Source organism: Tursiops truncatus, chromosome 18 (assembly GCF_011762595.2).
Source record: "Tursiops truncatus isolate mTurTru1 chromosome 18, mTurTru1.mat.Y, whole genome shotgun sequence".
Classification (NCBI taxonomy): domain Eukaryota; kingdom Metazoa; phylum Chordata; class Mammalia; order Artiodactyla; family Delphinidae; genus Tursiops; species Tursiops truncatus.
This window is the reverse complement of record NC_047051.1, coordinates 21,474,669-21,499,529: the sequence shown is the minus strand read 5'-3', so window position 1 is coordinate 21,499,529 and position 24,861 is coordinate 21,474,669. Positions and strand designations below refer to the sequence as shown.

Genomic DNA, 24,861 nt, shown 5'->3' with positions numbered 1-24,861 from the left:
AAGAGAGATGGACACCATCCCCTGTGAATATTGGGTCCTCCATTCAACAACTCAAATGCCACCAAGCTCAACTTTTATTTTTTCACAGACAGTTAAACAGTTGGACATTGGCAGCCAGGGAGAAAGCTATGTACCAGGGAGAGATGAAACCGGAATGGGTGATACCCCGAAGTCTTGCAGGAGAAAAAGGAACTTATATTTATAATGTACCAAGTATTTTACACAGCAAACCTGTGAAGTAGGTACTAATTATATTTTTCAGGTGATAAAATTGAGGCTTAGGGAGGTTAATTATCTTGCCCAAGCATGGAACAGTAATTCAAATTTAGGTCTGTTTGGCTACAAAGCTTATGCCAGGAATAGGAAATGTCTTTTTTTTTTTTTTTTTTTGCGGTAAGTGGGCCTCTCACTGTTGTGGCCTCTCCCGTTGCGGAGCACAGGCTCTGGACGCACAGGCTCCGCGGCCATGGCTCACGGGCCCAGCCGCTCCATGGCATGTGGGATCTTCCCGGAGGGGGCCACGAACCCATGTACGCTGCATTTGCAGACGGACCCTTAACCACTGCACCACCAGGGAAGCCCAGGAAATGTCTTTTTTTCCCCTTGGTTCTCTTTAATGAATCATCTCCCTGGAGACCAGAGGTGAGGTGGGGGACTTTGTGTTTTTTTTTGTTTTGTTTTGTTTTTTGTTTTTTTACGGTAAGCGGGCCTCTCACTGTGGCGGCCCCTCCTGCTGCGGAGCACAGGCTCCGGACACGCAGGCTCAGCAGCCATGGCTCACGGGCCCAGCCGCTCCGCAGCATGCGGGATCCTCCTGGACCGGGGCACGAACCTGTGTCCCCTGCATCGGCAGGCAGACTCTCAACCACGGCGCCACCAGGGAAGCCCTGGGACTGTTTTTATGGCCTTAGGTCTTGTCAGCTCCATATGTTGACCTTCAAGTAAACGTGTGAGTAGAAGCTGCCTGTCATAGGTTGGGTTCCCAGGGAAGCTGGTTCTGAGGAGAAGGTTAGCATGCAGAGGTTTGTTATGGAGTGCTCCTGGGATCATCACCTGTGGAAGGAAAAGGACTTATGCAGGATTGGGCACAGGGTGGTTTGCCCCAGGAACAGTGGGCGATCGTGGCCAAAGGGCCTGTCTTCAGTGGAGGCAATTCCACAGAGAGCTAACAGCTGAGGGCTCTCTGTGGTCACTCCCAGCAGCTAGGGGAATAAGGCCTTCAATCCTAAACGAGGAAAAGGGTGTCACATCACTGTCTAATACAGTGTCCAGTACTCTGGGAGAAACAGGGCTTTGGGGACTAGTAGTTGGGAAACTGGATATTTGATGACGCAAAGATGGCAAACAAGCTTAGGGGAGTAACTACTGTATATATCACCTTAGCACCTTGGATTCAAAGGCACTGTTGACCTTAAAATTGACCTGTAGCTTGAGCGAGCGGATTGATTCATCCAACAAGCTTTCAGTGATCGCCAGTCATTGTTCTGGGCTCTGAGTGTGTTATGGTGAGCAAGAACAGACAGGCCTGGGCTCTGTAAACTCGGATCTGTAGTCTGTGCTGGAGAGAGACATCAGTCAAGTCCTAATGAAGGCAGTTCCAGACAGATGAGGGCACTGAAGCAAGGAGTACTGTTGTGTGAGTATGAATAGCAAAGGAACTTGACTTAGTTTGGGAGGTCAAGGGAGTTTCCCTGAGGAAATAATGCTTAAGTGAGTCATTTTCTGGTCTTGGGAAATCTGAGAAAACATCGCTGTACCCATTATCTTGTCTCCATCTCATTTTCTTTAATGAATGTGTAGACAGTGGAAACAACACAGATATCTCACAAGTGACATGTTGACAAGAGTGTTTTGCGGAAATTTACTAAGAATAGAATTCAGGTGTTCTCATCCAGAAACAAAGGTAATTATGTGAGGAGACGATATGTTAATTAGCTTGACTAGCGTAATCATTTCACTGCATATATCAAATCATCATGTTGTACACCTTAAAAATAAAATATAATGTTTTAATTAAAAATATCAGCTGTCCAGGGGCTTCCCTGGAGGCGCAGTGGATAAGAATCTGCCTACCACTGCAGGGGACATGGGTTCCATCCCTGGTCTGGGAAGATCCCACATGCCACGGAGCAACTAAGCCCGGACACCACAACTACTGAGCCTGCGCTCTAGAGCCTGCGCGCCACAACTACTGACCATGAGCCTAGGGCAACAAGAGAAGCCCGTACACCGCAACAGAGAGTAGCCCCCACTCGCCACAACTAGAGAAAGCCTGCATGCAGCAACGAAGACCCAACGCAGCCAAAAATAAATAAAATTAAATCTTAAAAATAAAATTAAAATAAAAATATCAGCTGTCCAAAAAAAAGTATTTTGGAGCCTTGGAACCATATATGCCATTATTTTTCCTTTTCCTTCTACCTCTTTTTTTCACAACTTAATGGGCTGGGACTTCTGGGAAGCCCATTTCCATAAGCTCTTGGTGTAGAAAGTTATATATGACTGACATAGTATCCTCAATTGTATTCTATTTTTCATTACAAGGGTATAGTATTTTGGCAACCTTTTGAATTAAATAAGCTGGTAGGCTTACCTGGGAACTTACTTTTTTCCTTTTTTTTGGCCACATTGCACGCAGCGTGCCAGATCTTAGTTCCCCGACCAGGGACTGAACCCGCGCCCCCTGCAGCTGGAAGCGCAGAGTCTTAACCACTGGACCACCAGGGAAGTTCCATGGGAACTTACAGTTTTATTATAATAATGATGACAATGCAGAATGAGTTCCAAACTTGTTTTTATCAATTAACTTCTGGGACGTAATCTTTGTTTTAGTTGGCAATTGCTTGTATTAGATACAATTATTGTACTGGATTTGATTCTTAAATTTGTTTTAGTGTATGATATATACTTACTTCACTTAGAACTATTGTCTTGTTGTTTGGTGGCCTAAACTGTAGTCTCCAGCAGTTTGATCATAGAATCTTCTGAACTGGTTAATGTATTGAAGAACAGTGGTCTCATCAAGAGCTCCAGAACATTCTTTTTTTTTTTTAATTAATTAATTAATTAATTTTTGGCTGTGTTGGGTCTCCGTTGCTGCACGCAGGCTTTCTCTAGTTGTGGCGAGCGGGGGCTACTCTTCGTTGTGGTGCACGGGCTTCTCACTGCGGTGGCTTCTCTTGTTGTGGAGCACAGGCTCTAGGCACATGGGCTTCAGTAGTTGTGGCTTACAGGCTCTAGAGTGCAGGCTCAGTAGTTGTGGCATGCGGGCTCAACAGTTGTGGCTCATGGGCTCTAGAGCACAGGCTCAGTAGTTGTGGCACACAGGCTTAGTTGCTCCGTGGCATGTGGGATCTTCCTGGACCAGGGATCGAACCCATGTCCCCTGCATTGGCAGGCGAATTCTTAACCACTGCACCACCAGGGAAACCTCAAGAGCTCCAGAACATTCTTGTCTTCCCTTTATCTTAATAACATTTCAGGGAACCAGCAATTAGGGGACAGTGGCAGGTTGGAAAATGCTCCACTCTACTATTGGTGTTTTCCTCTCTTCCCCCTTATTTTAAGGTAGATCTCTGAAATAAGGTTTCCCTTTGAGAATGCAGTGAGAGTTATTAAAATTAAATTCTGTATCCTGGATTTATCCTAATAACACCATCATTTTCATTACACTAACATTTCTTCAACAATATCCAGTCATTAAAATAATAACTATTCCTACTGTGTGCCAGGCTATTCTAGATGCTAGGGATGTGGCAGTAAACAAAACACACAAAATATCTACCTCGTGCAGATTGCATTCTAATGGGGAGGGAGAATGGACAGTAAACAGATATGTATATAGCAGGTGATAAGTGCTCTGAAGAAAAACAAATCAGGGTAAAAGGTGTAGAAGGTAGCTGGGGATGCTATTTTAATGGCGTGGGGAAGGGCCTCACTGATAAGGTGGGCCTTGAGCAGAGACCTGAAGGAAGTTATGGGGATGCCCTTCAGATATCTGGAGGAAGAGCATTCCAGACAGAAGTAACCACGAATCAAAGGCCCTCGGCTGGGATGGTGTTGGGAATGTTCACAGATCTGTGTGATTAGAGTCAAGTGAGTGAAGCAGTAGGAGGGTCATGAATCCATAGATCCATGAGGCCACGGATTGCAGAGGGCTGAATCATCTAAGACATTATAGAGGATTTTTACAGTGAGTGCCATGGGAAGCGATAGCCATAGAGGCAGCTTGGCATGCTGATTGTGGAGCTAGACTGCCTAGGTTAGAATCCTGGCTTCCCACCGCTAGTAATTGTGAGACTTTGGACAAATGATAACTTTTTGGTGCCTTCGTTTCTTCATCTGCAAAATGGAATAATAATAGAGTTGTTATGAGGATTAAGTGAAGTAAAATTTTAAAGTGCTTAGAAAAGTACCTGGCACATGTTAAGCACTATGTAGATGTCTGTTAAATTGAAAGGCTTTGAGCAGGACAGTATCATGTGACTTTGGTTTTAATATGGTCACTCTGGCTGCTGTACTGAGACTGAAGTGTGCATGGACAAGAGTGGAAGCAAGGGAATCAGGAGGCTATTACAGTAAGAGATGGCTGTTACAAGAGATGATGGTGACTTGGATTAGGCTGGTAACCCTGGAATTGGTGAGAAGGACATGGAGTCCGGATATAATTTGAAGGTGTTGCTGACAGGCTATGTCAGTTAATTGGATGTAGAATGTGAGAAAAAAGGAGCTATTTGAGGGTAACTCCAGTTTCAGACTGAGTGCCTGGAAGGACGGAGTCGACTTTTACTGAGATAGGAAAATTGCAGGAGGAACAGGTTTATGAGGGAGAAATAAGAGTTCTGGTGTGGATATTTTGAGTTTGAAATATCTAGTGAATATTCAGATGGAGAGTTTGAGTAGGCAGTTGAATATATAAGTTGGGATTTGGAGGGGAGAGCTATAAATTTGGGAGTTGTCAATATACAGAGGGTATTTAAAGTCAAGAGATTGGATGAGATTACATAAGATTGAGTGTGGATAGAGAAGAAGAAAGGTCTGAGGACTGAAATCAGGGCCCTCTGAGGTTAAGAGGTCAGGAAGATGAGAATCTAGATGTGTGGAGACCAAAAAAGGAGAGTCCAGAGAAGTAGGAGGAAAATCCAGAGAGATTGGAGTGACGTGAAGCCAAGTAAAGAAAGCGTTTGAAGAAGGAGGAAACAGTAAGTTCTCAAATATTGTTGATAGGTCTGCAAGACGAGGACTAAACATTGGCTTGGCGATATGGCGAGCTTTTGTAACCATGGGAACCAGTTTCAGCAGAGTAGTAGCAGGGAAGCCTGTCTAGAGCAGAACAAAGTGGCAGAGGAGGAACTGTAGTCAGCCAGCAGAGACGGCTCTTCCAAGAGCTTTGCTGTAGAGAGGCAGAGAGACGGGACAGTGGCTGGAAAGAACTTCAGAGCCTGCCCTTACCAGGTGTGTGATCATGAATCACTTTGCTAACCTCCCTGTGCCTCAGTTTCCTCATTTGTAAAATGGAGACAATAAAAGGATTGTGTGAGAGTTAAATGGTTAATATATTTAAAACATTTAAAAGAGTGCTTGTCACTTAATGTGTTAGTTATCTATTGCTATATAACATTATCACCACAGGCTCAGTAGCTTAAAATAGTGTGCATTTATTATTTCATAGTTTCTGTGGATCAGGAGTCCTGGTGTGGCTTACCTGGGTCCTCTGCTTCAGAGTCTCTCACAGGATGCAGTCCGGGTGTCAGCCAGGGCTGGACTCTCAGCTGAAGCTGTGCCTGTGGAAAGATTGTTTCCAAGGTTCCGTGGCTGGCAGAATTCAGTTCCTCTAAGGTTGTGGGACCGAGGGCCTAAATTCCCAGCTGACTGTTGGCTGGAGCCTGCCCTTAGTTTCCTGCCACATGGGCTTCGAAGCAAGACAGAGATCACAATCTGATGTAACCTAATCACAGAAGTAACATCCCATCCATCACCTTTGCCTTATTGCATCGACCAGAAGGAAGTCGCAGGTCCTGTTCTCACCCAGCGAGAGGCAGTTACCCAAAGGTGCGAATATCAGGAGGTGGGGATCATTGGGAGCCATCTTAGAGTCTTCTGCCACATTTAGTAAGCGCTCTGAGTGTTAGCTCTCACCATCATCATTGTTACTGCGATGGGGGAATGATTACGTAAAGGGAGTGGAGGAAAGGGTAGAATTGAAAGAAAGCTGTCCTTGATTAGACTACAGGGAAAAATTCAGTGCACACCTGGAGGGATTGGCCATACATAGTTCACCTGTTAAAAGGGGAAAGCAGAGTAAAGGCCCCACCTGTGGCTAAGCGGTAGATTGATTGATTGACTGACTGATTTTTTGGCCAAGCGGTATGGCATGCAGGATCTGAGTTCTCAAGGCATGCGGAGTCGAACCCGCGCCCCGTGCAGTGGAATCTCAGAGACTTAACCACAGGACTGCCAGGGAAGTCCTAAGTGGTAGATTTGGAAGTATCCTTTTGATTGTTCGTCTTTCCTCAGTGGAAGAGGAAGGAAGAAGTGTTACGTATTTGAGGAGTGAAGAGAACATGTGACCTGTCTGCAGTGGCTTTCCCACTGCAGGTGAGAATTGACCAGGGAGGTCGTTAAATTGCCTGGCATCTTGAAGGGCTTACTTGATGTTAGTAGCCGTGTATTTCAAGGGAGACCGTTGAGCATGATTGTTTTTCTTCAGCTGCTCAGGTGCAGGTGTAGAGGAAGAATAGAGCACGATCAAATAAAACAATAAATAGATAAATTAATAAAATAAGTAGTAGTATAGCTTGGCTTTAATCAGGATTAGGTTCTGCCAGGCCAGTATGATGGAGGGAGTTAGGGGCAAGAGAATGGTTATAATGATGGGTTGTGAAATGTAGCTCCGTTAAAGAGAGGCGTGAGGACATAAGCAGACAGGGACAGGGTACAGATGTAGAGTCTATGATTTGAGGGATGGAAGAATTGTTGGAGTCGAAGTACTGAGGAAAGGGCCAGGAAGTTAGGAGGTGGTGGTCAGAATTGTTCCTTGAAATACAGTTTGCGGAGAGGGGTACTGTTACTGATAACGAGAAAGTTTTACAGTATGTAAATGTAGGGCTGATTTGAATCAGTAACTTGGAATATGATGAAGAAAAGCCACCATCTTTCCCCTAAAGACTTTGTGAGGGAATACAGCTTGTGATCGCTTGGTAGAGTAGGCTGCTATCTGTAGAACACAATTTTCTCTTTGTGTTAGAGTAATTGACAAGAAGGTTCCCTGGGGCTAAAAATCAAAGACAAGCAAGAAGCAAAGTCTCACTTGTTAGGCAGTATTTCAAGATTGAGGCCATGAAGGAATAATTTACATAGTTCAAGGATTCAGGGTTTTATTTGATGTTGTAACAGTATTTGTCCAGATCAGTTTCAGATCTTGTATTTAGTTCTGACAGGTAATGTTGACATTTGCTTCTTTGACTAACCAGTATCCTCTTGCTCTGACACTGTAACAGCACTTACTTAGTGCTCCCTCTTCAGTCTGTGTGATTCTAATGGCGTTGACTGTCCCTCGCCAGAGGTGTCATTGACTCAGGCTGACAGTGCAAGGATCTCATCTGTGGGTTCAGTAATAGGCCCAAAGAAGGACACATGACCTAGTCAAAGCCACGAGAGACAATTACAGTTCTGCTGGGGATTTGGGGAAGGAGAACTCTTGCTCTTCAGGAGCGGCTTTCAGCCATCTTGCTACACAAGGGGGAAGGCTGTCAAAGAAGTGAGTCAGTATGGTGAGAAGAGATGAGAGATGGTGAAAGAGGCCTGGTTACATCATTTGAGCCCTTAATCAAGCCACTTTAAAACTGCCTCTGGAATTTTTAGTTACTTTTGCCAGTAAATCCTCTGTATGACTAAGTGGGTTTTCTTCTCGTTGGTAATCAAAGGAGACCTAATAGGTAGATACAGTTAGCAGAAGGAGTTTGCCAAATCCTCTAAGCGTGCATGAATAAGTGGAGTGCAGTGTAGTTGAAACTTTAAGATGTGGAATCTTCAAAGCCCCTTTTCCTTTAGGACCTTTTACATACTCTTATTTAGTTGTATAACAAAGAGAGCATGTGACCGACCTGGAGGCCTCTCGTGGCTGACACTAGCTAACCGTGTTATTTCAACCCCCTGAGCCTCGGTTTTCTTATATATAGAATGAGGAGAGCGGCAGCAATTTTGCAGGGTGATTGGGAGGATTAAATGGCATAGTGGGTGTAACATGTGTAGCCCTGTACCTGACACTGTTGGCTCCCTTCCCCTTCATCTTTTCTAGCATGTTGTCTGACACGGTAGTTGTTCAGTATAGTTCAGTGTAAAGAATGAACAAACACCATTAGGATCTTCTTTTATTCTTGAATTTTTACTATATCCAGAGCACTGCTGTTTGTTTGACTAATGGTCAAGTGGTTCTTTTTGCAAAAGAAATTGTGCTAGATAGAATTTTTTTTTCCTTTCCAGCCTTGGAAGGTCTCTCTGACTCAGTTACACATTCATGTTCATGTTATCATTCCAGGATTACTGTGGGAAATAATAATGACACCTGACACTCACTGAATGCTTGTTTGTGTGAGGCATTATGCTTCATACTTCACGTGTACATATAAAGTATGGAGCATACCTTAAAAGTATGTACTGATTCCCGAGTTCAAACTACTTGTTAGAAGAAATGAGATAAGGTCCATAGTAGACATTCAGCATATATTCCCTTAATCTTTTTGAGAATGAAAACCCTTCTGATTACATATATCTAATTTCAGACACAACACAGTTAAGAACATAGATGCTGGAACCACACTGCCTGGATTTGAATCCTGGCTCCTCATTTGCTAATTATATACCCTTGGCTAAATTTTATAATCCCTGGGTGCTCCAAATTCATAATCTGGAAAATGGGGATATTCCCTGGTGTTGCAGTGGTTAGGAATCCGCCTGCCAATGCAGGGGACACGGGTTCGAGCCCTGGTCTGGGAAGATTCCACATGCCATGGAGCAGCTAAGCCCGTGTGCCACAACGACTGAGCCTGTGCTCTAGAGCTCACAAGTCACAACTACTGAGCCTGCGTGCCACAACTACTGAAGCCAGCACGCCTAGAGCCTGTGCTCCGCAACAAGAAGCCACTGTAATGAGAAGCCCGCGCACTGCAAAGAAGAGTAGTCCCCGCTCACCGCAACTAGAGAAAGCCCACATGCAGCAACGAAGACCAACGCAGCCAAAAATAAAATTAATTAATTAATTTTAAAAAAAGTTCCCTGTAGAGACGTGAGGTATAAATGTATAAAAAATGCATATAAGTGTCAGGAAAGTACTATTATATAACTGCTAGCTGTTATATTGAATAATTTCTTTTATTTCAGCAGATCCTTCATCATATTGGTCAGTTATAATCTTATACATAATAAATATATGTAAAATATATAAAAATATAAAATACGACTTTTGAATCATCTTAAGCTCAGTAGTGTCTCTAAATAATATCATGTCAGGTGGCACCCTGGTAGCGCAGTGGTAGAGAGTCCACCTGCTGATGCAGGGCACATGGGTTCGTGCCCTGGTCCGGGAAGATCCCACATGCCGCAGAGTGGCTGGGCCCGTGAGCCATGGCCACTGAGCCTGTGCATCCGGAGCCTGTGCTCCGCAATGGGAGAGGCCACAGCAGTGAGAGGCCCGCGTACCACACACACACACACACACACACACACACACACACACACACACAAATAATAATAATATCATGTCAGAATGTTATGCTCCTCCAAGAAGCCTCTTTTGGTAGCCTTTCTCATCTCTGAACTTTTATTGGACTTATCTGGGAACATAAGTTAGCACTTCATTATTGTTAAGTTATATGACCAGTTTTAGTTTTGTGTCATCAACTCGACTGACTTTAAACACTGAGAGCTAAAATCATTTCTTACATATCTTAGTACCTCTTTAGTGCAAAACATATAATGAGAGCTTGCTACTTAATTAGCAATTATTACAGACAAAGTATATATAGAAGCCGTATATCACTTTATGTTTAAAAAGATTTGTTAGCATCTAAAACATAGTCTAATAGTGTCTTATTTTGTTTTAGGTTCCTAAATATTTGTCACAGCAATGGACTAAAGCCCCTGGAAGAGGTGAAGTTGGGAAACTGCGGATTGCCAAGTAAGTTATTTATGAATTTTTGACATTTTATAAAACTTTTTTGAATTTTTTTGTACAAGTGCTTTTAAATGTAATTAGAGTTCTTTTGCAAACAGAGAATTTACCTGAAAAATAAGAAGTAATGAGCATGCCAAGGCTTGTCAAGAGATGATTAGGTGCCCTGTAAGGATTAGTGTGTACACACACACACACACACACACACACACACACACACACACATTCCTCTAATGAAAGGTGTAAATATCAAGTAAAATGTATTGGTAAAGCCTGTTGGCAGTGAAGAGCAGAGTATGTAGTTCCCTCATCCATCTATCCGCTCCGCATCTTTCAGGAGGTATGCTTGAGTTGGGCATAACTGGATGCACCAAGTTAAGGGCTTCAGGAGAAGGATTTTGCCATTGTGCCACCATACCTATTTACAGAGGCTTTGGAAGAGGGTAGGGAACACCTAGTAAACAATCTAAGAGTATTGTTTCCTGGTTGAGAAAATAACCTTGTTTGAAAAGGAAGCCTCCATAGCTCAGCTGGTGTCAGCCATAGGCCTTGTGTTCCCCTCTTACTGTCCATTCGTTCTTAATCCGGCTCTAATCAGATTTCCATGCCTACTACTCCATTCAAATGGCTCTTGTATACCACCAATATCCACCTCTTAATCACTGAGTTTTTGTTTCATAACAAACCACCCCAAAGTTTAGTGGCTTAGAACAAAACCATTTTATTAGCTTATAATTCTATGGGGCCGTTCTAGACAGTTCTGGTTAAGGCTGACCTGGCTGGTCTTCCTGGCTATAGAATGGCCTCATTTATGTGTCCGGTGGTTGGCTTGCTGTCAGCTGGGGCAGTTGCCACGTGTTTTTCATCTCCAGCGTGCTTCTTCACATGGTGGTGAAAGAGTTCCTAGTAGCAAGAGAGAGGGAAGCCCCACTACACAAGTGCTTTGCAAGCTGTGCTTGCATCATGTTTGCCAAATGTAAATGTAACTTGCAGTAGACTCTACCTCTTGATGGGATTTGAGGCAAATAATTTGTAGTCCTAAAATTTTTTTTTTTTTACAATCTACCACATCCATATTCTTTTTTTTTTTTAAGTTTTTAAAAAATTTTATTTTATTTTATTTTTGGCTGTGTTGAGTCTTCGTTGCTGTGCGCGGGCTTTCTCTAGTTGCAGAGAGCAGGGGCTACTCTTCGCTGTGGTGCGCAGGCTTCTCATTGCATTGGCTTCTCTTGCTGTGGAGCACGGGCTCTAGGCGCGCGGGCTTCAGTAGTTGTGGCACGTGGGCTCAGTAGTTGTGGCACTTGGACTCTAGAGCGCAGACTCCGTAGTTGTGGCACACGGGCTTAGTTGCTCTGCGGCATGTGGGACCTTCCCAGACCAGGGCTCAAACCCGTGTCCCCTGCGTTGGCAGGCGGATTCTTAACCCCTGCATCACCAGGGAAGCCCCTACCACACCCACATTGTTAAATCTAAGAGTCAACTAGCAGCTCTTCTCAATTGACCTTCAACAGAATTTGACATAGTTGATCACTTCTACCCTCAAACCCTTTTTTTTCACCTCACTTCTGAGACATCACTCTCTTGCTGGCTCCTTCTCATCTTCTCAATTTCTAAATGTCATTTGGACACCCTCTGGGTTTTGTTCTTTGGAGGAGCAATCCTGTGTTCTTGGATGATGTCATGTCTTTAAAGTAAGAAGCTTTGATACTTTCATGGTTTATGCCCTAAATATCAATATTTTTGTTCTTTATCTTACTTGCATTTGTTTCAGACAGATCTTTTAATTCTTCCTTTTGTTTTCACAAGGTATTTATTGGAAATGGGCATGCTTTTATATCCAAAGTTCTAATGTTAGGTAGAGAGAAGTAACATCTTCTTTTCTTAAGAAACAGCTACACGTTTCATAGCAGAACTGGGCTTAAATTCAGTCCTTTGAGTGGTAAGAAAACTCCGACAGGTTCCAGTGCCAGCTCTGTCACTTACTATCAGTGAGACTTTGGACAGATACTCAGTCTTCTGAGTTTAGATTCGCTACCTTTCCCTACCATGAATATTGCATTCCTGAAAACCTCTGTGTGAAGAAAATACCTAGTTGAGGAATGTAAAATCTTTTGGTGTGGGGAGGAGGGAGCTGGTATGGGAAACAGAGTTAAAGGAGCCAAGCTCTAGGGAAACCTATGTAAGCGCTAAGTGCTGCTTTCGTCCCTAAGGTAAATATTAAAGATAGCATGCTAAATAAACAGTAGTGGGTGTGCTGTGATCACCTTTTCTTGATCACCCTTTGTTTGGAAGAAAATTTCAAGCTTGTCCTTAGTTTAAAGCAGATGTTTTATATAGTTACATCTAATATGCATAGGGAGGCCGTATCCCTAGGTCGTGACCAGTTTACATGTTTTACAGCGCTGGTTTACATATTTTCCCTGTGTAATTATTAATAGTGTCCCCTCTTTCACTCTCCAGAGTGTCCTGGTTTTGGCAATAAACTGTATGTTTGCCCTTAATATTAACAGATGTGTGTATGTGTATTTTATATGTAAATAAAAAATCTAGCAGATTTTCTACCTAACATGAAATATAATCTTGCCGTGTAGAACTAGATGCTTTTAATGGTGGGAACAGATTTTTAGTAGTTGGTATCCTAAGATTGCTATGGAAATGCTTGAAAACAGCTTGTTCTAGAGTAGGTCTACTGGCTATCTTATTTATGTTTCTAATTTACTTAGTTTTCATTCTTCTTACTGATTACTAGGTTCACTATTAAACAAGTGTAGGATGAGCAAGGAGTGGCTTAGCAGTGCCTGTGACTAAGTTATCAATACTTTAATTTCAGCTAAATATAACTCATCAAGGTTTTGTGGCTATAAACAGAAGCCTCCATTGATAGATGATTGTTGTTGAGAATGAAGTGGGATGATAACCCCACTCTTCTTTGCCAGTGAGCTTCCAGAGCAAACACTGTGTTCAGTTTTTAGTGCTGCACTTAGAGACATGGACAAATAAGTTCATTCGGTGGAGTGAGACGAGGACAATGAGAAAACTAAAATCAATTTCCTGTGAGGAACGTTTGAAGGCACGATGGCTGTTTAATAAGAGAAGACTTAGGGCAAACCAGTGAAACTGTCTTCAAGTATTTTTAAAGACTAGAAGATGTATGATCAATTTTTTTTTTTTTTTTTTTTTTTTTTTTGGCGGTACGCGGACCTCTCACTGTTGTGGCCTCTCCCGTTGCGGAGCACAGGCTCCGGACGCGCAGGCTCAGCGGCCATGGCTCACGGGCCCAGCCACTCCGCGGCACGTGGGATCTTCCCGGACCGGGGCACGAACCCGCGTCCCCTGCATCGGCAGGCAGACTCTCAACCACTGCGCCACCAGGGAAGCCCTGTGATCAACTATTGATCCTTAGAGGCAGATTAACCATTTGGTGGGTTATCTGTGTGGTTGAAAAAACGTATATTTGGGTAAAAAATGAAAAATACCTAAGGTTTTAAAAAGGCAGTGTGGTATACCGATAATGAGTATGGACTCAGGAGTCAGTCAGCTCTGGGCTTTATCCGGGCCTTGTCATTTACCAGCTGTGTGACTTTGGGGAAGTTGCTTATTACCCTCTCTGTTTCCTCATCTGTGAAAAGGAGATGGTATTAATACCTCATAGGCTAAGTGCATGTAAAATACTCCGTAAGTGGTCACCTGCTGTCATGCCCCACACCCCACAGAGCACAGGCAGTAGACCCTGCATCATGTCTGGCGCCTCCCCTCCCCGTCAGCTCTCCCAGAGTTAAGCAGCAACACCAGCTTGCTGTGCAGTAGGCCAGAAGCTAGGGAGAAATACATGGTGTGGACGCTGATTCCAGCAGAGACAGGCACTGTGGAGTAAAGGAATCAAGAGAGGCAGAGGGGAGGGGAACACATGCTGCTGGGAATGCAGCTCTTCCCAAATTTGGTTCTTTCAATACCTGAAAAAAGGAGAGTCCAGAATAAGATGAGAGTAACAGCTTCTCTTAACAGTTGGTAACATTTGGGCCATTTTCGTCAAGCAATTCATGCCATGTCCCTAAATCACTGTACTTGGACTATTCTTATACCTTTGGACATCTGATGTGTACTGTATTTTAATTGGTTTATAGTTTTGCTTTAGTTTGTTTAATTTTAAAACCAGCCTTTCTACATTACCATCCTGCCTCAGCAAACTTCAGTTTTCAAAATGTTTGATATATGTCCTATTTTACTCACAGTCATACAGTTTGTACTAATACAGCTTCTTTCAGAGACGTTTAATTTCTTGTTTTATTTCTAAACACACTTAACTTCCAAGGTCATATCGGGGCCCACTAATAATAGAAAATATGCAAATAAAAACATCAATGAGATAATTTTTTGTTATAAAAATTGACTAAGTTTAGAACAGGGTTATGCTGTTGATAGGAGTTTAAATCAGTACAAACTTTCTGAAGGGCAGTGTGGCAAAACATATATGTATATCAATGCACATATATATATACACACATGTACGTATATAATACACACACATAGGCACAGATACACGTTGCTGATCAAAACAAAGTGGAATAATAATCCTACTGTTTCCTCTGCCGGTTAGTTCACAGTGCAAGCATTATGTTCAGTTCTTGGTGCTGCCCTTACAGAAAGACACTGAGAGACTCAATTTATCATCATTTATTCTGATGTTCAAATTGTCCAAAGTTTAGCCAATGGAAGCTCCTTCTAGCTGGCACTCATGACCTTTGTTTTCTTTATTGTGGTAAAGAATACATATAAAATTTACCACCTTAACCATTTTTAAGTGTACAGTTCAATAGTGTAAGTCCCATAGACTTTGGGCATGTCTTCATCATTCTTTGAGTACTTACTTTTTGTTAAGGAAAGATGTTTTAGACTCATCTTGTACATTTCTGTCTGAGCCCTAGAGGCAGTCATTTCTCCAAAGAGGCTTGGTTTCCTCTAGAGGAAAATGGGATTTGGAAACTAAGCTCCGGATACCACAGGTGCTCATGGCTGCTCCCAGGCCCTCTAAGTGGCTTATGTACACACACATACCTCTAGGTCTGCATTTATTTTTATATTTACATGTGTTGAAGATCATGAATTTATACCAATACCCAGCTCCAGTTCAGCACTACAGGGTGTGTTCTAGTTTCCTCCCTTTTCATATTCGTACCTCTTTTCTGAAAGTGAGAAACCTGGTTCCTGTTATTCTTAATATATTCACTTATTTGTTCAGGCCCTTGTTCTTACTTGTTCAGAGTCCCCCACTTCTCCCCGCATTGGTGATTGCCCTCCTCACCCTCCTTGCGCTATAGCAACCCTTGTTAGGCTGTTGTTAACCTTCGCTGCCCTCCACAGGGATGCTCTCCTCAGCCCTTCTAGGCTTCCACCCCCTGTTGTGAGGCTGCCCTCTCCTCAAAGGCATGCCTCCTTACCCTGCTGGGGCTCCAATAGCCTGTTTCAGTCTGTCCTTCCATGTGGATGCCCTCGGCTCACTAGGCTCTGACCCATTTCTTGTTGAGCTGTTCCGTAATGGGGTGCCCTCCTTTACCCCATGGGCTCTGGCACCTTGCCCCGGCCTGCCCTCTCTACCCCAGGCGCTTCCTTTCCACTTGGGCTATGACTGCTCTGCTCAACCCACTCTGCAGATGCCTACCTTGCTTGGCCTCCCCTATTGGTTTTTGAGCTATATTGTTCAAGAAGGGGACATATGAATAGGAATTCAAAATGAAACAAAACAAAACCCACAAAAAATCCTGTGGGAGCACAGCGTTATTATTATTATTATTTGGTTGGTTTTCTTATCCTGAAGAAGCAGGTGATTTATTGGTTATCAGTGATTAGTGAAAAGTCTGGCCCCATTGGTATCAAATCTAAGATGTATTTTAAGAGTGTAAGAGAAAGGAAAGACATTAATTTTTTTAAAAAAGGCAAGAGGAACGAGGTTGGAGTCTAAAGAAGTATCTGTGGAGTATTGAGAAACAGACTCAGAGTAACGAGAAACATTATGAGACTTTCGGTGAAAGGGTGGGCCAGGTGTTTACTTCATCCATTTCTGAAGCCATTACTGTGTTTTACAATAGTGGATGTTTATAACTTTGACCACAGATCATCATGGGAAGGGTATATTTTAGTTGTAATGTAGAATGACAAAAGGTCATGTATACTTCATACATTCATATACCAAGACAAAGCAATACATAATCCTTTTAAAATAAATTTTAAGTTTTCAAGGGTTAATATTTATTCTAGAAAATTAACTCATCCAGAGTTGATCAATCTCTTATCATTCCAACTAAGGTGCTATTAAAATATATACAGTTGTCCCTTGAACAATAAGAGTTTGAACTGCACAGGTCCACTGATTACATGGGGTTTTTTCAGTCAATATATGCTACAGTTCCACACGTTTGCTGTTGGTTGAATCCATGGACATGGAACCATGAACATAGAGGGTGTCGTCTGCCCTAACCCCTGCCTTGTTCAAGGGTCAACTGTATATGAAAAGGAAGTTGACCTCCCCTCCTGTGTTCCCTAATTGCATCTGGGTGATTTCTAGTCACTGACGGGAAATGGCAGCATGATCTTTAATCCATCCTTTTTCCTTTGCTGCCCACTTTCAGTCATTTCTTCTTCTATCAGTGGTTTTTTTTTTTTTACATCTGTATTGGAGTATAATTGCTTTACAATGGTGTGTTAGTTTCTGCTTTATAGCAAAGTGAATCAGTTATCCATATACATATGTTCCCATATCTCTTCCCTCTTGGGTCTCCCTCCCTCCCACCCCTCCAGGCGGTCACAAAGCACTGAGCTGGTCTCCCTGTGCTATGCGGCTGCTTCCCGCTAGCTATCTACCTTACGTTTGGTAGTGTATATATGTCCATGCCTCTCTCTCACTTTGTCACAGCTTACCCTGCCCCCTCCCCATATCCTCAAGTCCATTCTCTAGTAGGTCTGTGTCTTTATTCCTGTCTTACCCCTAGGTTCTTCATGACATTTTTTTTTCTTAAATTCCATATATATGTGTTAGCATACGGTATTTGTCTTTCTCTTTCCGACTTACTTCACTCTGTATGACACACTCTAGGTCCATCCACCTCATTACAAATAGCTCAATTTCGTTTCTTTATATGGGTGAGTCATAATCCATTGTATATATGTGCCACATCTTCTTTATCCATTCATCCGATGATGGACACTTAGGTTGTTTCCATCTCTGGGCTATTGTAAATAGAGCTGCAATGAACATTTTGGTACATGACTCTGTTTGAATTATGGTTTTCTCAGGGTATATGCCCAGTAGTGGGATTGCTGGGTCATATGGTAATTCTATTTGTAGTTTTTTAAGGAACCTCCATACTGTTCTCCATAGTGACTGTACCAATTCACATTCCCACCAGCAGTGCAAGAGTGTTCCCTTTTCTCCACACCCTCTCCAGCATTTATTGTTTCTAGATTTTTTGATGATGGCCACACTCCTCCTTGAATTCTACAGCTGTCTGGTTCAGGCCTTCCTTACTTTTTATATGCGTTTCTGCATTAACCTCAGTTCAATTCAGTAAACATTACTTGAGTGCCTTCTGTGTCTTTCCCTTTGCTTTGCCTACAGTGCCTCTCTCTTAGGGTAGCTAAATTCAGTTCCTCTACAAGGAAAGTTCTGGAGAGATAGGGAAGGGACTGTAGTGAATTCAGTGCCTGACTGTCTGCATGTTGAGGGGATTGTTGTCATGCTGAATTGGGAGCACATTGTTGCCAGATCTTCCGCTCTTGTAAGAGAAGCTGGAAATTCATTATTTTTATGTGAAATCTTAAACTTTTTTCACCTCGCTTCTAGGTACTTCCCCAACAAAAAGAAGATTGACATTGTATTTTAATGTATGAAAGACTGGGAATTCCTACAGTAAACAAATCTCTGTAAGAATCTGGAATCCTTAGTCTGGCCTAAAAGGCTCTTTACCGCTTGACTCCAACCTACCGTTCACTGATGTTAGAAGGACTATGCTGGATACTTTCTCATTTCTGGTGTTTAGTTGGATTCTTCTCTTAGCCTGGAATGGCCACTTGTTGTTGATCTCATCCCCCACTCAGTTCATCTTTTCCTAGCTTTCATATCTGCATTTCCATGACAGTTTGTTATACCTCTGTCTTGAAGTTATTGTCCTGTTTGTAGTTGTTCATGGATTGGAGCTTTTTTTTCTTTTCATTAGACTGGGACCTTCTTGAGGATAAAGACCTATACTCATACTATACCATGCACTTGTCACAGTGCCTAGTGGATGTATAGCAGACACTTAATGACAGTGAATGACTGAACCACTGAAGGAAGACAGGTTGGAACTCAGCTGGGTGTTATGGAGAACTAGTAGTTTTCTAACTGGTCTTCATATCCATTCTATGTATATTTTCTGATGTCAGTTTCTTGGAACATGTCTTTGTACTTGTTACACTTTGGTTCAAACAATGCTTGTAGCTCTCCATTGCCTAAAGAGTGAAGTCCATGCTCTGTGCTGTGATATTCAAGATCTTATATGGTCTGGCCCCATTTCTCCTTTATAGTTCATCTCCTACTATTCTTTACTTTGTACTTTCCCTCCCAGCCAAATCTGATCACATTTTCCTGGCTTTGCTTAGCAATTTACTTTGCTTTTTTTTTTTGGCCCTGTCACGAAGCATGCAGGATCTTAGTTCCCCCGACCTGAGATCAAACCTGCATCCCCTGCAGTGGAAGTGCAGAGTCTTAACCACTCGACCGCCAGGAAAGTCCCACTTAGCTATTTACTTTTTTTTTTTTTTAACATCTTTATTGGAGTATAATTGCTTTACAATGGTGTGTTAGTTTCTGCTTTATAACAAAGTGAATCAGTTATACATATACATATGTTCCCATATCTCTTCCCTCTTGCGTCTCCCTCCCTCCCACCCTCCCTATCCCATCCCTCTAGGTGGTCACAAAGCACCGAGCTGATCTCCCTGTGCTATGCGGCTGCTTCCCACTAGCTATCTGTTTTACATTTGATACTATAGCTCAAAAGCTGCCTCTTGTTGAGCCAGTCCTTAACTCTTAAAATGGAAGAAGTGGTGTACTCCTACCTAATCCTAGCACATTGTGGCTCTCTTAATTAAAATTAAAATTTATCTCACTTTATAGTTATGGATTTAGCTTTTTTTGTGTGTGTGTGTGGTATGCGGGCCTCTCACTGTTGTGGCCTCTCCTGTTGTGGAGCACAGGCTCTGTGGTCACGGCTCACGGGCCCAGCCGCTCCACGGCATGTGAGGTCTTCCCGGACCAGGGCGTGAACCCGTGTCTCCTGCATTGGCAGGCAGACTCTCAACCACTGCGCCACCAGGGAAGCCCCTGGATTTAGCTTTTATATCTTCTGCTGCCTGGGGATAGGGGCCTTCCACTCAGTACTTTGCAGGTATTTAATACATGATTTTTTTTTTAATTAGGCTATTATTAGGGTGTACATTGATCCCATATTTATTAAAAAAAGAAAAATTAAAAAATGTAATTCAAATAAATTAAAAGTCGTATGGAAGGATATTTACTGGGGATAGCAGTAGATGTTAACAGTAGAATCTTGGCTAATTTAAAACTTTTGGCTTGTCTGTAATAAAATTATTTCTACATGGGCATATATTATTTTTATAGCAGAGAAAATTGCTTATAATTTAAAAATAATTTTTGATCTTTAAGATTTTGTTAGGTAAGTGAAACTTCTTCAGCTAGACAAAATAAATAGTAAAATTTGTTGAAGTTCTATATATCTGGTATTAAATATGCCATTCACATGCTGCTGAATGCTAAAAATACTCAGAGGGCTACTCTGGTGGCGCAGTGGTTAAGAATCCGCCTGTGAATGCAGGGGACACGGGTTCGAGCCCTGGTCCGGGAAGATCCCACATGCCGTGGAGCAGCTAAGCCCGTGCGCCACAACTCCTGAGCCTGTGCTCTAGAGCCCACAAGCCACAACTACTAAGCTTGTGTGCCACAACTACTGAAGCCAGCGTGCCTAGAGCTGTGCTCTGCAGCAAGAGAAGCCACTGCAATGAGAAGCCCGCACACCACAACGAAGAGTAGCCCCTGCTCGCTGCAACTAGAGAAAGCCCGTGCGCAGCAACGAAGACCCAACGCAGCCAAAAATAATAAATAAATAATAAATTAAAATACTCAGAAATTAAAATAAGAATTGTAATAAGACCATTATTTGGATAACATATTATTAGGTCAGGTTGTAATAGTGTTAAGAGACACAAACTCATAATATCTAAAATACTCATGTGGGATTAATGTGTATTTGTTTTTCCTATAGGATTACAAATAGAATAGTTTAGGAGAGCCAAGGATAAATATTAGTTAATCTCTGTAAATGTAATATTTTTATGTAAATATGAAGTAGCATTATTTCTTTTAGTTCTTAGCTTACATTTGAAAAAAATATGAAATTAAATAATTGAAAATTTTTTCTTTCCTCTCTTTCAGAAATCAAGGAAGGACCGAGGTAAGATTATTTCTATGGAAATTTTATTTAAAACATTAGATTATTTTACTATGCATTAGTAATAGTAAAGAGAGGGTAGTGTTTGCATTCTGGAGAACTCCACATCAAGCTGGTGGCTGGTCAGGAACACATACTAGCATAAATGCCTCTCTTGTGTGAATGAATAGGCTCCTTTCTAGTTGTTCATGCTTAGCATTTTTCTCCTTTGACCTAAATATCCCCTCTCTGGTACTATGAAAGTTAGTATTGTTTCAGTAATACTTTAAACATTATTTCAGGTTGGCAAATGCATTTGATTTGGATTTTTGAAGCCTTTAGATTTTGACCCATTAAGTCCAGGACATAATTTGCAGTACCTTTCGCATAGTAGAGAGACATTTAATAATACTTCATAATCTTTCTACATGGTTAAGAGATCAGTATGTTAAGTTTATAAATCCCTTTGATGTAAAATTCGGGGAGATATGGTAAAAATCATTTTGAAAGAACACCTACTGTGTCTTTTTATTCTAAACCTCAATATTGAGTTATCCTTACGAATATTTAGTTGTATTTGTTGAAATATTCAAAAGTAAAACAGCACCGTGTACTCATACAGTTACTGGATCTAAAAAGAAAGACATCCTCTGCTTATGGGAGTGTTTAAGCTTCTTGAGTAAATAGCTCACTTCCCCCTGCTTCAAGTACAGTCGCCTTCTTAATACTTTTAAAATGTTCAGTCATTCAGCAAACACTGTTTTCCTTCTGTGTGCCAGGCATTTTGCTAGGAGATGGATGGATGAATGGATGAATGGATGGATAGATCTGTCTGTCTGTCTATCTGTCTGTCTATCTGTCAATCTATCCATCCATCCATCCACCTAATACTTATCTAATTTATTTAGGGGTATAAATATAACAAGACATGGTTTCTTCCTTGACCTCAGACACCTTAGGAAAAAAAATTTATTTCTATTGTGTAAATAGAAGTTTTTCAGCCATAGACTAGAGAAAACATTTGAAAGCTGTCTATATAATGGTAGATTAGCCCCATTATTCTGACAAAAGGGGATAGATTCTCCTATTAGGACTAATTATTAAAAATTTTTTGATAAAGTTTTAAAAATATGCTTAATAAAATGACTGGAAAAGATTCACATTGAAAAAGTATTTGATTTATAGTTAGAATTTCTGTACAGATACTTTGAATACAGAAATCTATTGTAATAAGCTCTGGTTAATGTGTCTCCTAGGTGTCATTTACTTTGAATGAGGATCTTGCAAACATTCATGATATTGGCGGGAAACCAGCTTCCGTCAGTGCTCCTAGAGAACATCCATTTGTCTTGCAAAGTGTTGGAGGACAGACATTAACGGTGTTTACTGAGAGCTCATCAGGTAAGTGGGAAGAGAATTATTTAAATGCAATTCCTGTACATGTTGTGTAGATTTTCTCTCTCAGCGCATACTCTAAGGTCATTACCGGGGCTGTTCCACCTGTTGTTCTTTCTACCTCTTATTCATATCATACTACTTCTCTGCGCTAAGTACTTTCCTGTGACTGATGGAATTTTTTTTTTTTTTAATTTATTTATTTTATTTATATTTATTTTTGGCTGCGTTGGGTCTTTGCTGCTGCACGCGGGCTTCTCATTGCGGTGGCTTCTCTAGGTGCACGGGCTTCAATAGTTGTGGCGTGCTGGCTCAGTAGTTGTGGCGCACAGGCTCAGTTGCTCCACGGCATGTGGGATCTTCCCGGACCAGGGCTCGAACCCGTGTTCTCTGCATTGGTAGGCAGATTCTTAACCACTGCGCCACCAGGGAAGCCCTGATGAAATTTTGACTGTTACTGGAAGGGTTTAATTTCCATTTGGGGCATGAAGAAATAGAACAAAGCAGATGGAAGAGTGTGGTGCATCAAGCTGTCTTCTAGGATGTTGAGGAAACAGTATTATGAGTTTTGCCAAGATAAGGTCATCCTTGCCTGTTTTGGTAAATTAATATTCAGTAACTATAAGTTGTGTTTTAAAAAGTACTGCTGAATATTAGGGAATATTTAGTCAAAATAGAGGGACTATTTTGGCTCTTGTATGCTTTCTATACTTTTTAATGCATAGGGATTAATTTCTTTTCATTGGTATCAACTTCTAAGAAACTGTGTATAGTTTTTACTTTTGTGTGTTTGCTCAGATGTTTTAACAGTTCAGTAAATCAGAGCAGGTGTTTCAGTTTGTGAATTAAATATAAAGGGAACTTTTTTTGTGGCATATGTAAGAGTATATGTTTATTTTCATTGTTTCTTGGTTTTTAAGCGTCACTGAATTTAGCATATTACTAGTAAAGCAGCAGGCCACCTCACTTTAACAGAACTAATTTCTCTTACCTGATTCAGAAAGTTTATTGGTTGTTTAAAAGAAAAACATCCATGGTTTTGTTGTATTTTCATTAAACATTACAAAGAAAGCTGTAAGATTGAGGACACGGGGAGGGGGAAGGGTAAGCTGGGACAAAGTGAGAGAGAGGCATGGACTTATATACACTACCAAATGTAAAATAGATAGCTAGTGGGAAGCAGCCGCAATAGCACAGGGAGATCAGCTCGGTGCTCTGTGACCACCTAGAGGGGTGGGATGGGGGGGTGGGAGGGAGATGCAAGAGGGAGGAGATATGGGGATATATGTATATGTATAGCTGATTCACTTTGTTATAAAGCAGAAACTAACACACCATTGTAAAGCAATTATACTCCGATAAGATGTTAGGGAAAAAAAAGCTGTAAGAAATTATAATATGTTAAGAACATTATTGTTTAAATAGAGTATACAGTTGATCCTTGAAAAATGGGAAGGTTGAGGGCAGCAACCCTCACAGAGTTGAAAATGCGCATGTAATTTACAGTGGGTTCCCTGTATCCAAGCTTCCTCCATATCTGTGGTTCTGTGTGCTCAAACGTAACAACTGTAGATTGTGTAGTACTGTAGTATTTACCATTGAGAAAAATCCACATATAAGTAGACCTGTGCAGTTCAGACCCATGTTGTTCAGGCGTCACCTGTACTCAGATAAATTTTTTGTGGTGTCTTGGATTGCCAATAGCTGCATAAATTGATGTCAAAAAAATTAGTCTTTTTTTTCCCCCTGGGACGTAGAATTTAAAAAATGGTAAGGTAAAAGATTTGTATTATTACATTATTCTGTTACCATAATAATTTGTAGTGTAATATTATGGGAAGTAGAAAACGTTAAACGTATGCATTTTCTCCTGGAGAAGATTCAGCCATTCAACAAATATTTATTGTATGCTACGTTGTGCAGGGCATAGCATAGGCACATCCAAGGAATCTGAATTAGTCTTGCAACTGATGGGATTTAATAAGACCTATTGAACCTGTGAGGTTTTCTCTACTTTTGTGTGTGCCCCTGGAGTAGAAGAGGTGTTGGCACCAATATGATAAAAAGGAAGCAGTCTGGAAAAAAGCTTGAGGTAGGGAAACTTGAGCTTCCTTGGTAGAAAAAGGTGCCCTATTTCAGATTTTTTACCTCTTATCAAGTTGCTCATTTTTCCAAAGCATGATTCATTGCTGGTACGTATACAGAGGACAGTGGTTTAGAAAGCTAAGGTTTGTTATCCTCAAAATTAATCTTTCATTTTTAATCTCGTAAATCCTTTGGTTAGCATTGTGATCTTTTTGAACATTTTGTATTCACATTTCTGGTTACAGTGTACTCCAAAGTGAACATGGTATTACAAGGATTATCTTGCCAGGAATATGGAAAAAGATCAAGATTGTCATCCTTCTTCTGGAGTTTGTACAATATGTTCTTGCTTTGTAGAACTGTGATAATACAAGTACAGATCTAAGTTGCTATTAGATGGTGCACACTATAAGGGAGTTCTTTGCTGCCTAATCTCAGTCATTTCTGTTTCATGTCATTGTTCCTTAACTCTCTTCGCACCTTTTTAGGCCTTAATTTCCTTATTTATGAAATACAGATAATAGTTATTTACGTTAGTGCATAAATATGAATATATTTAAAACACTTTGAATAATACTTGGTATATAGTACATGCTCAGTAACTATTAGCTGTTATTACTATTATTAATATTAGATTTTACTTTTAAACACTTTAGGTTTCAAATGTATTTTAAGGTGTGTGCATGCATTTACCTATATCTGGGTGTATATCACTTGATAAAATTCAAC

The 24,861-nt window shown here is 41.3% G+C and overlaps 1 protein-coding gene across 1 annotated transcript in view; it reads left to right on the top strand.

The window, feature by feature from the left end:
• Window positions 1–24,861, top strand: part of GTF2F2 (general transcription factor IIF subunit 2) — a 151,632-nt gene that overhangs the window by 4,543 nt on the left and 122,228 nt on the right. The window contains exons 2-4 of the mRNA XM_033843899.2: window positions 10,104–10,177; window positions 20,658–20,676; window positions 21,909–22,053. Of these exons, the coding sequence (XP_033699790.1) occupies window positions 10,104–10,177; window positions 20,658–20,676; window positions 21,909–22,053 (238 nt within the window). The remainder of the gene's footprint in view (window positions 1–10,103; window positions 10,178–20,657; window positions 20,677–21,908; window positions 22,054–24,861) is intronic.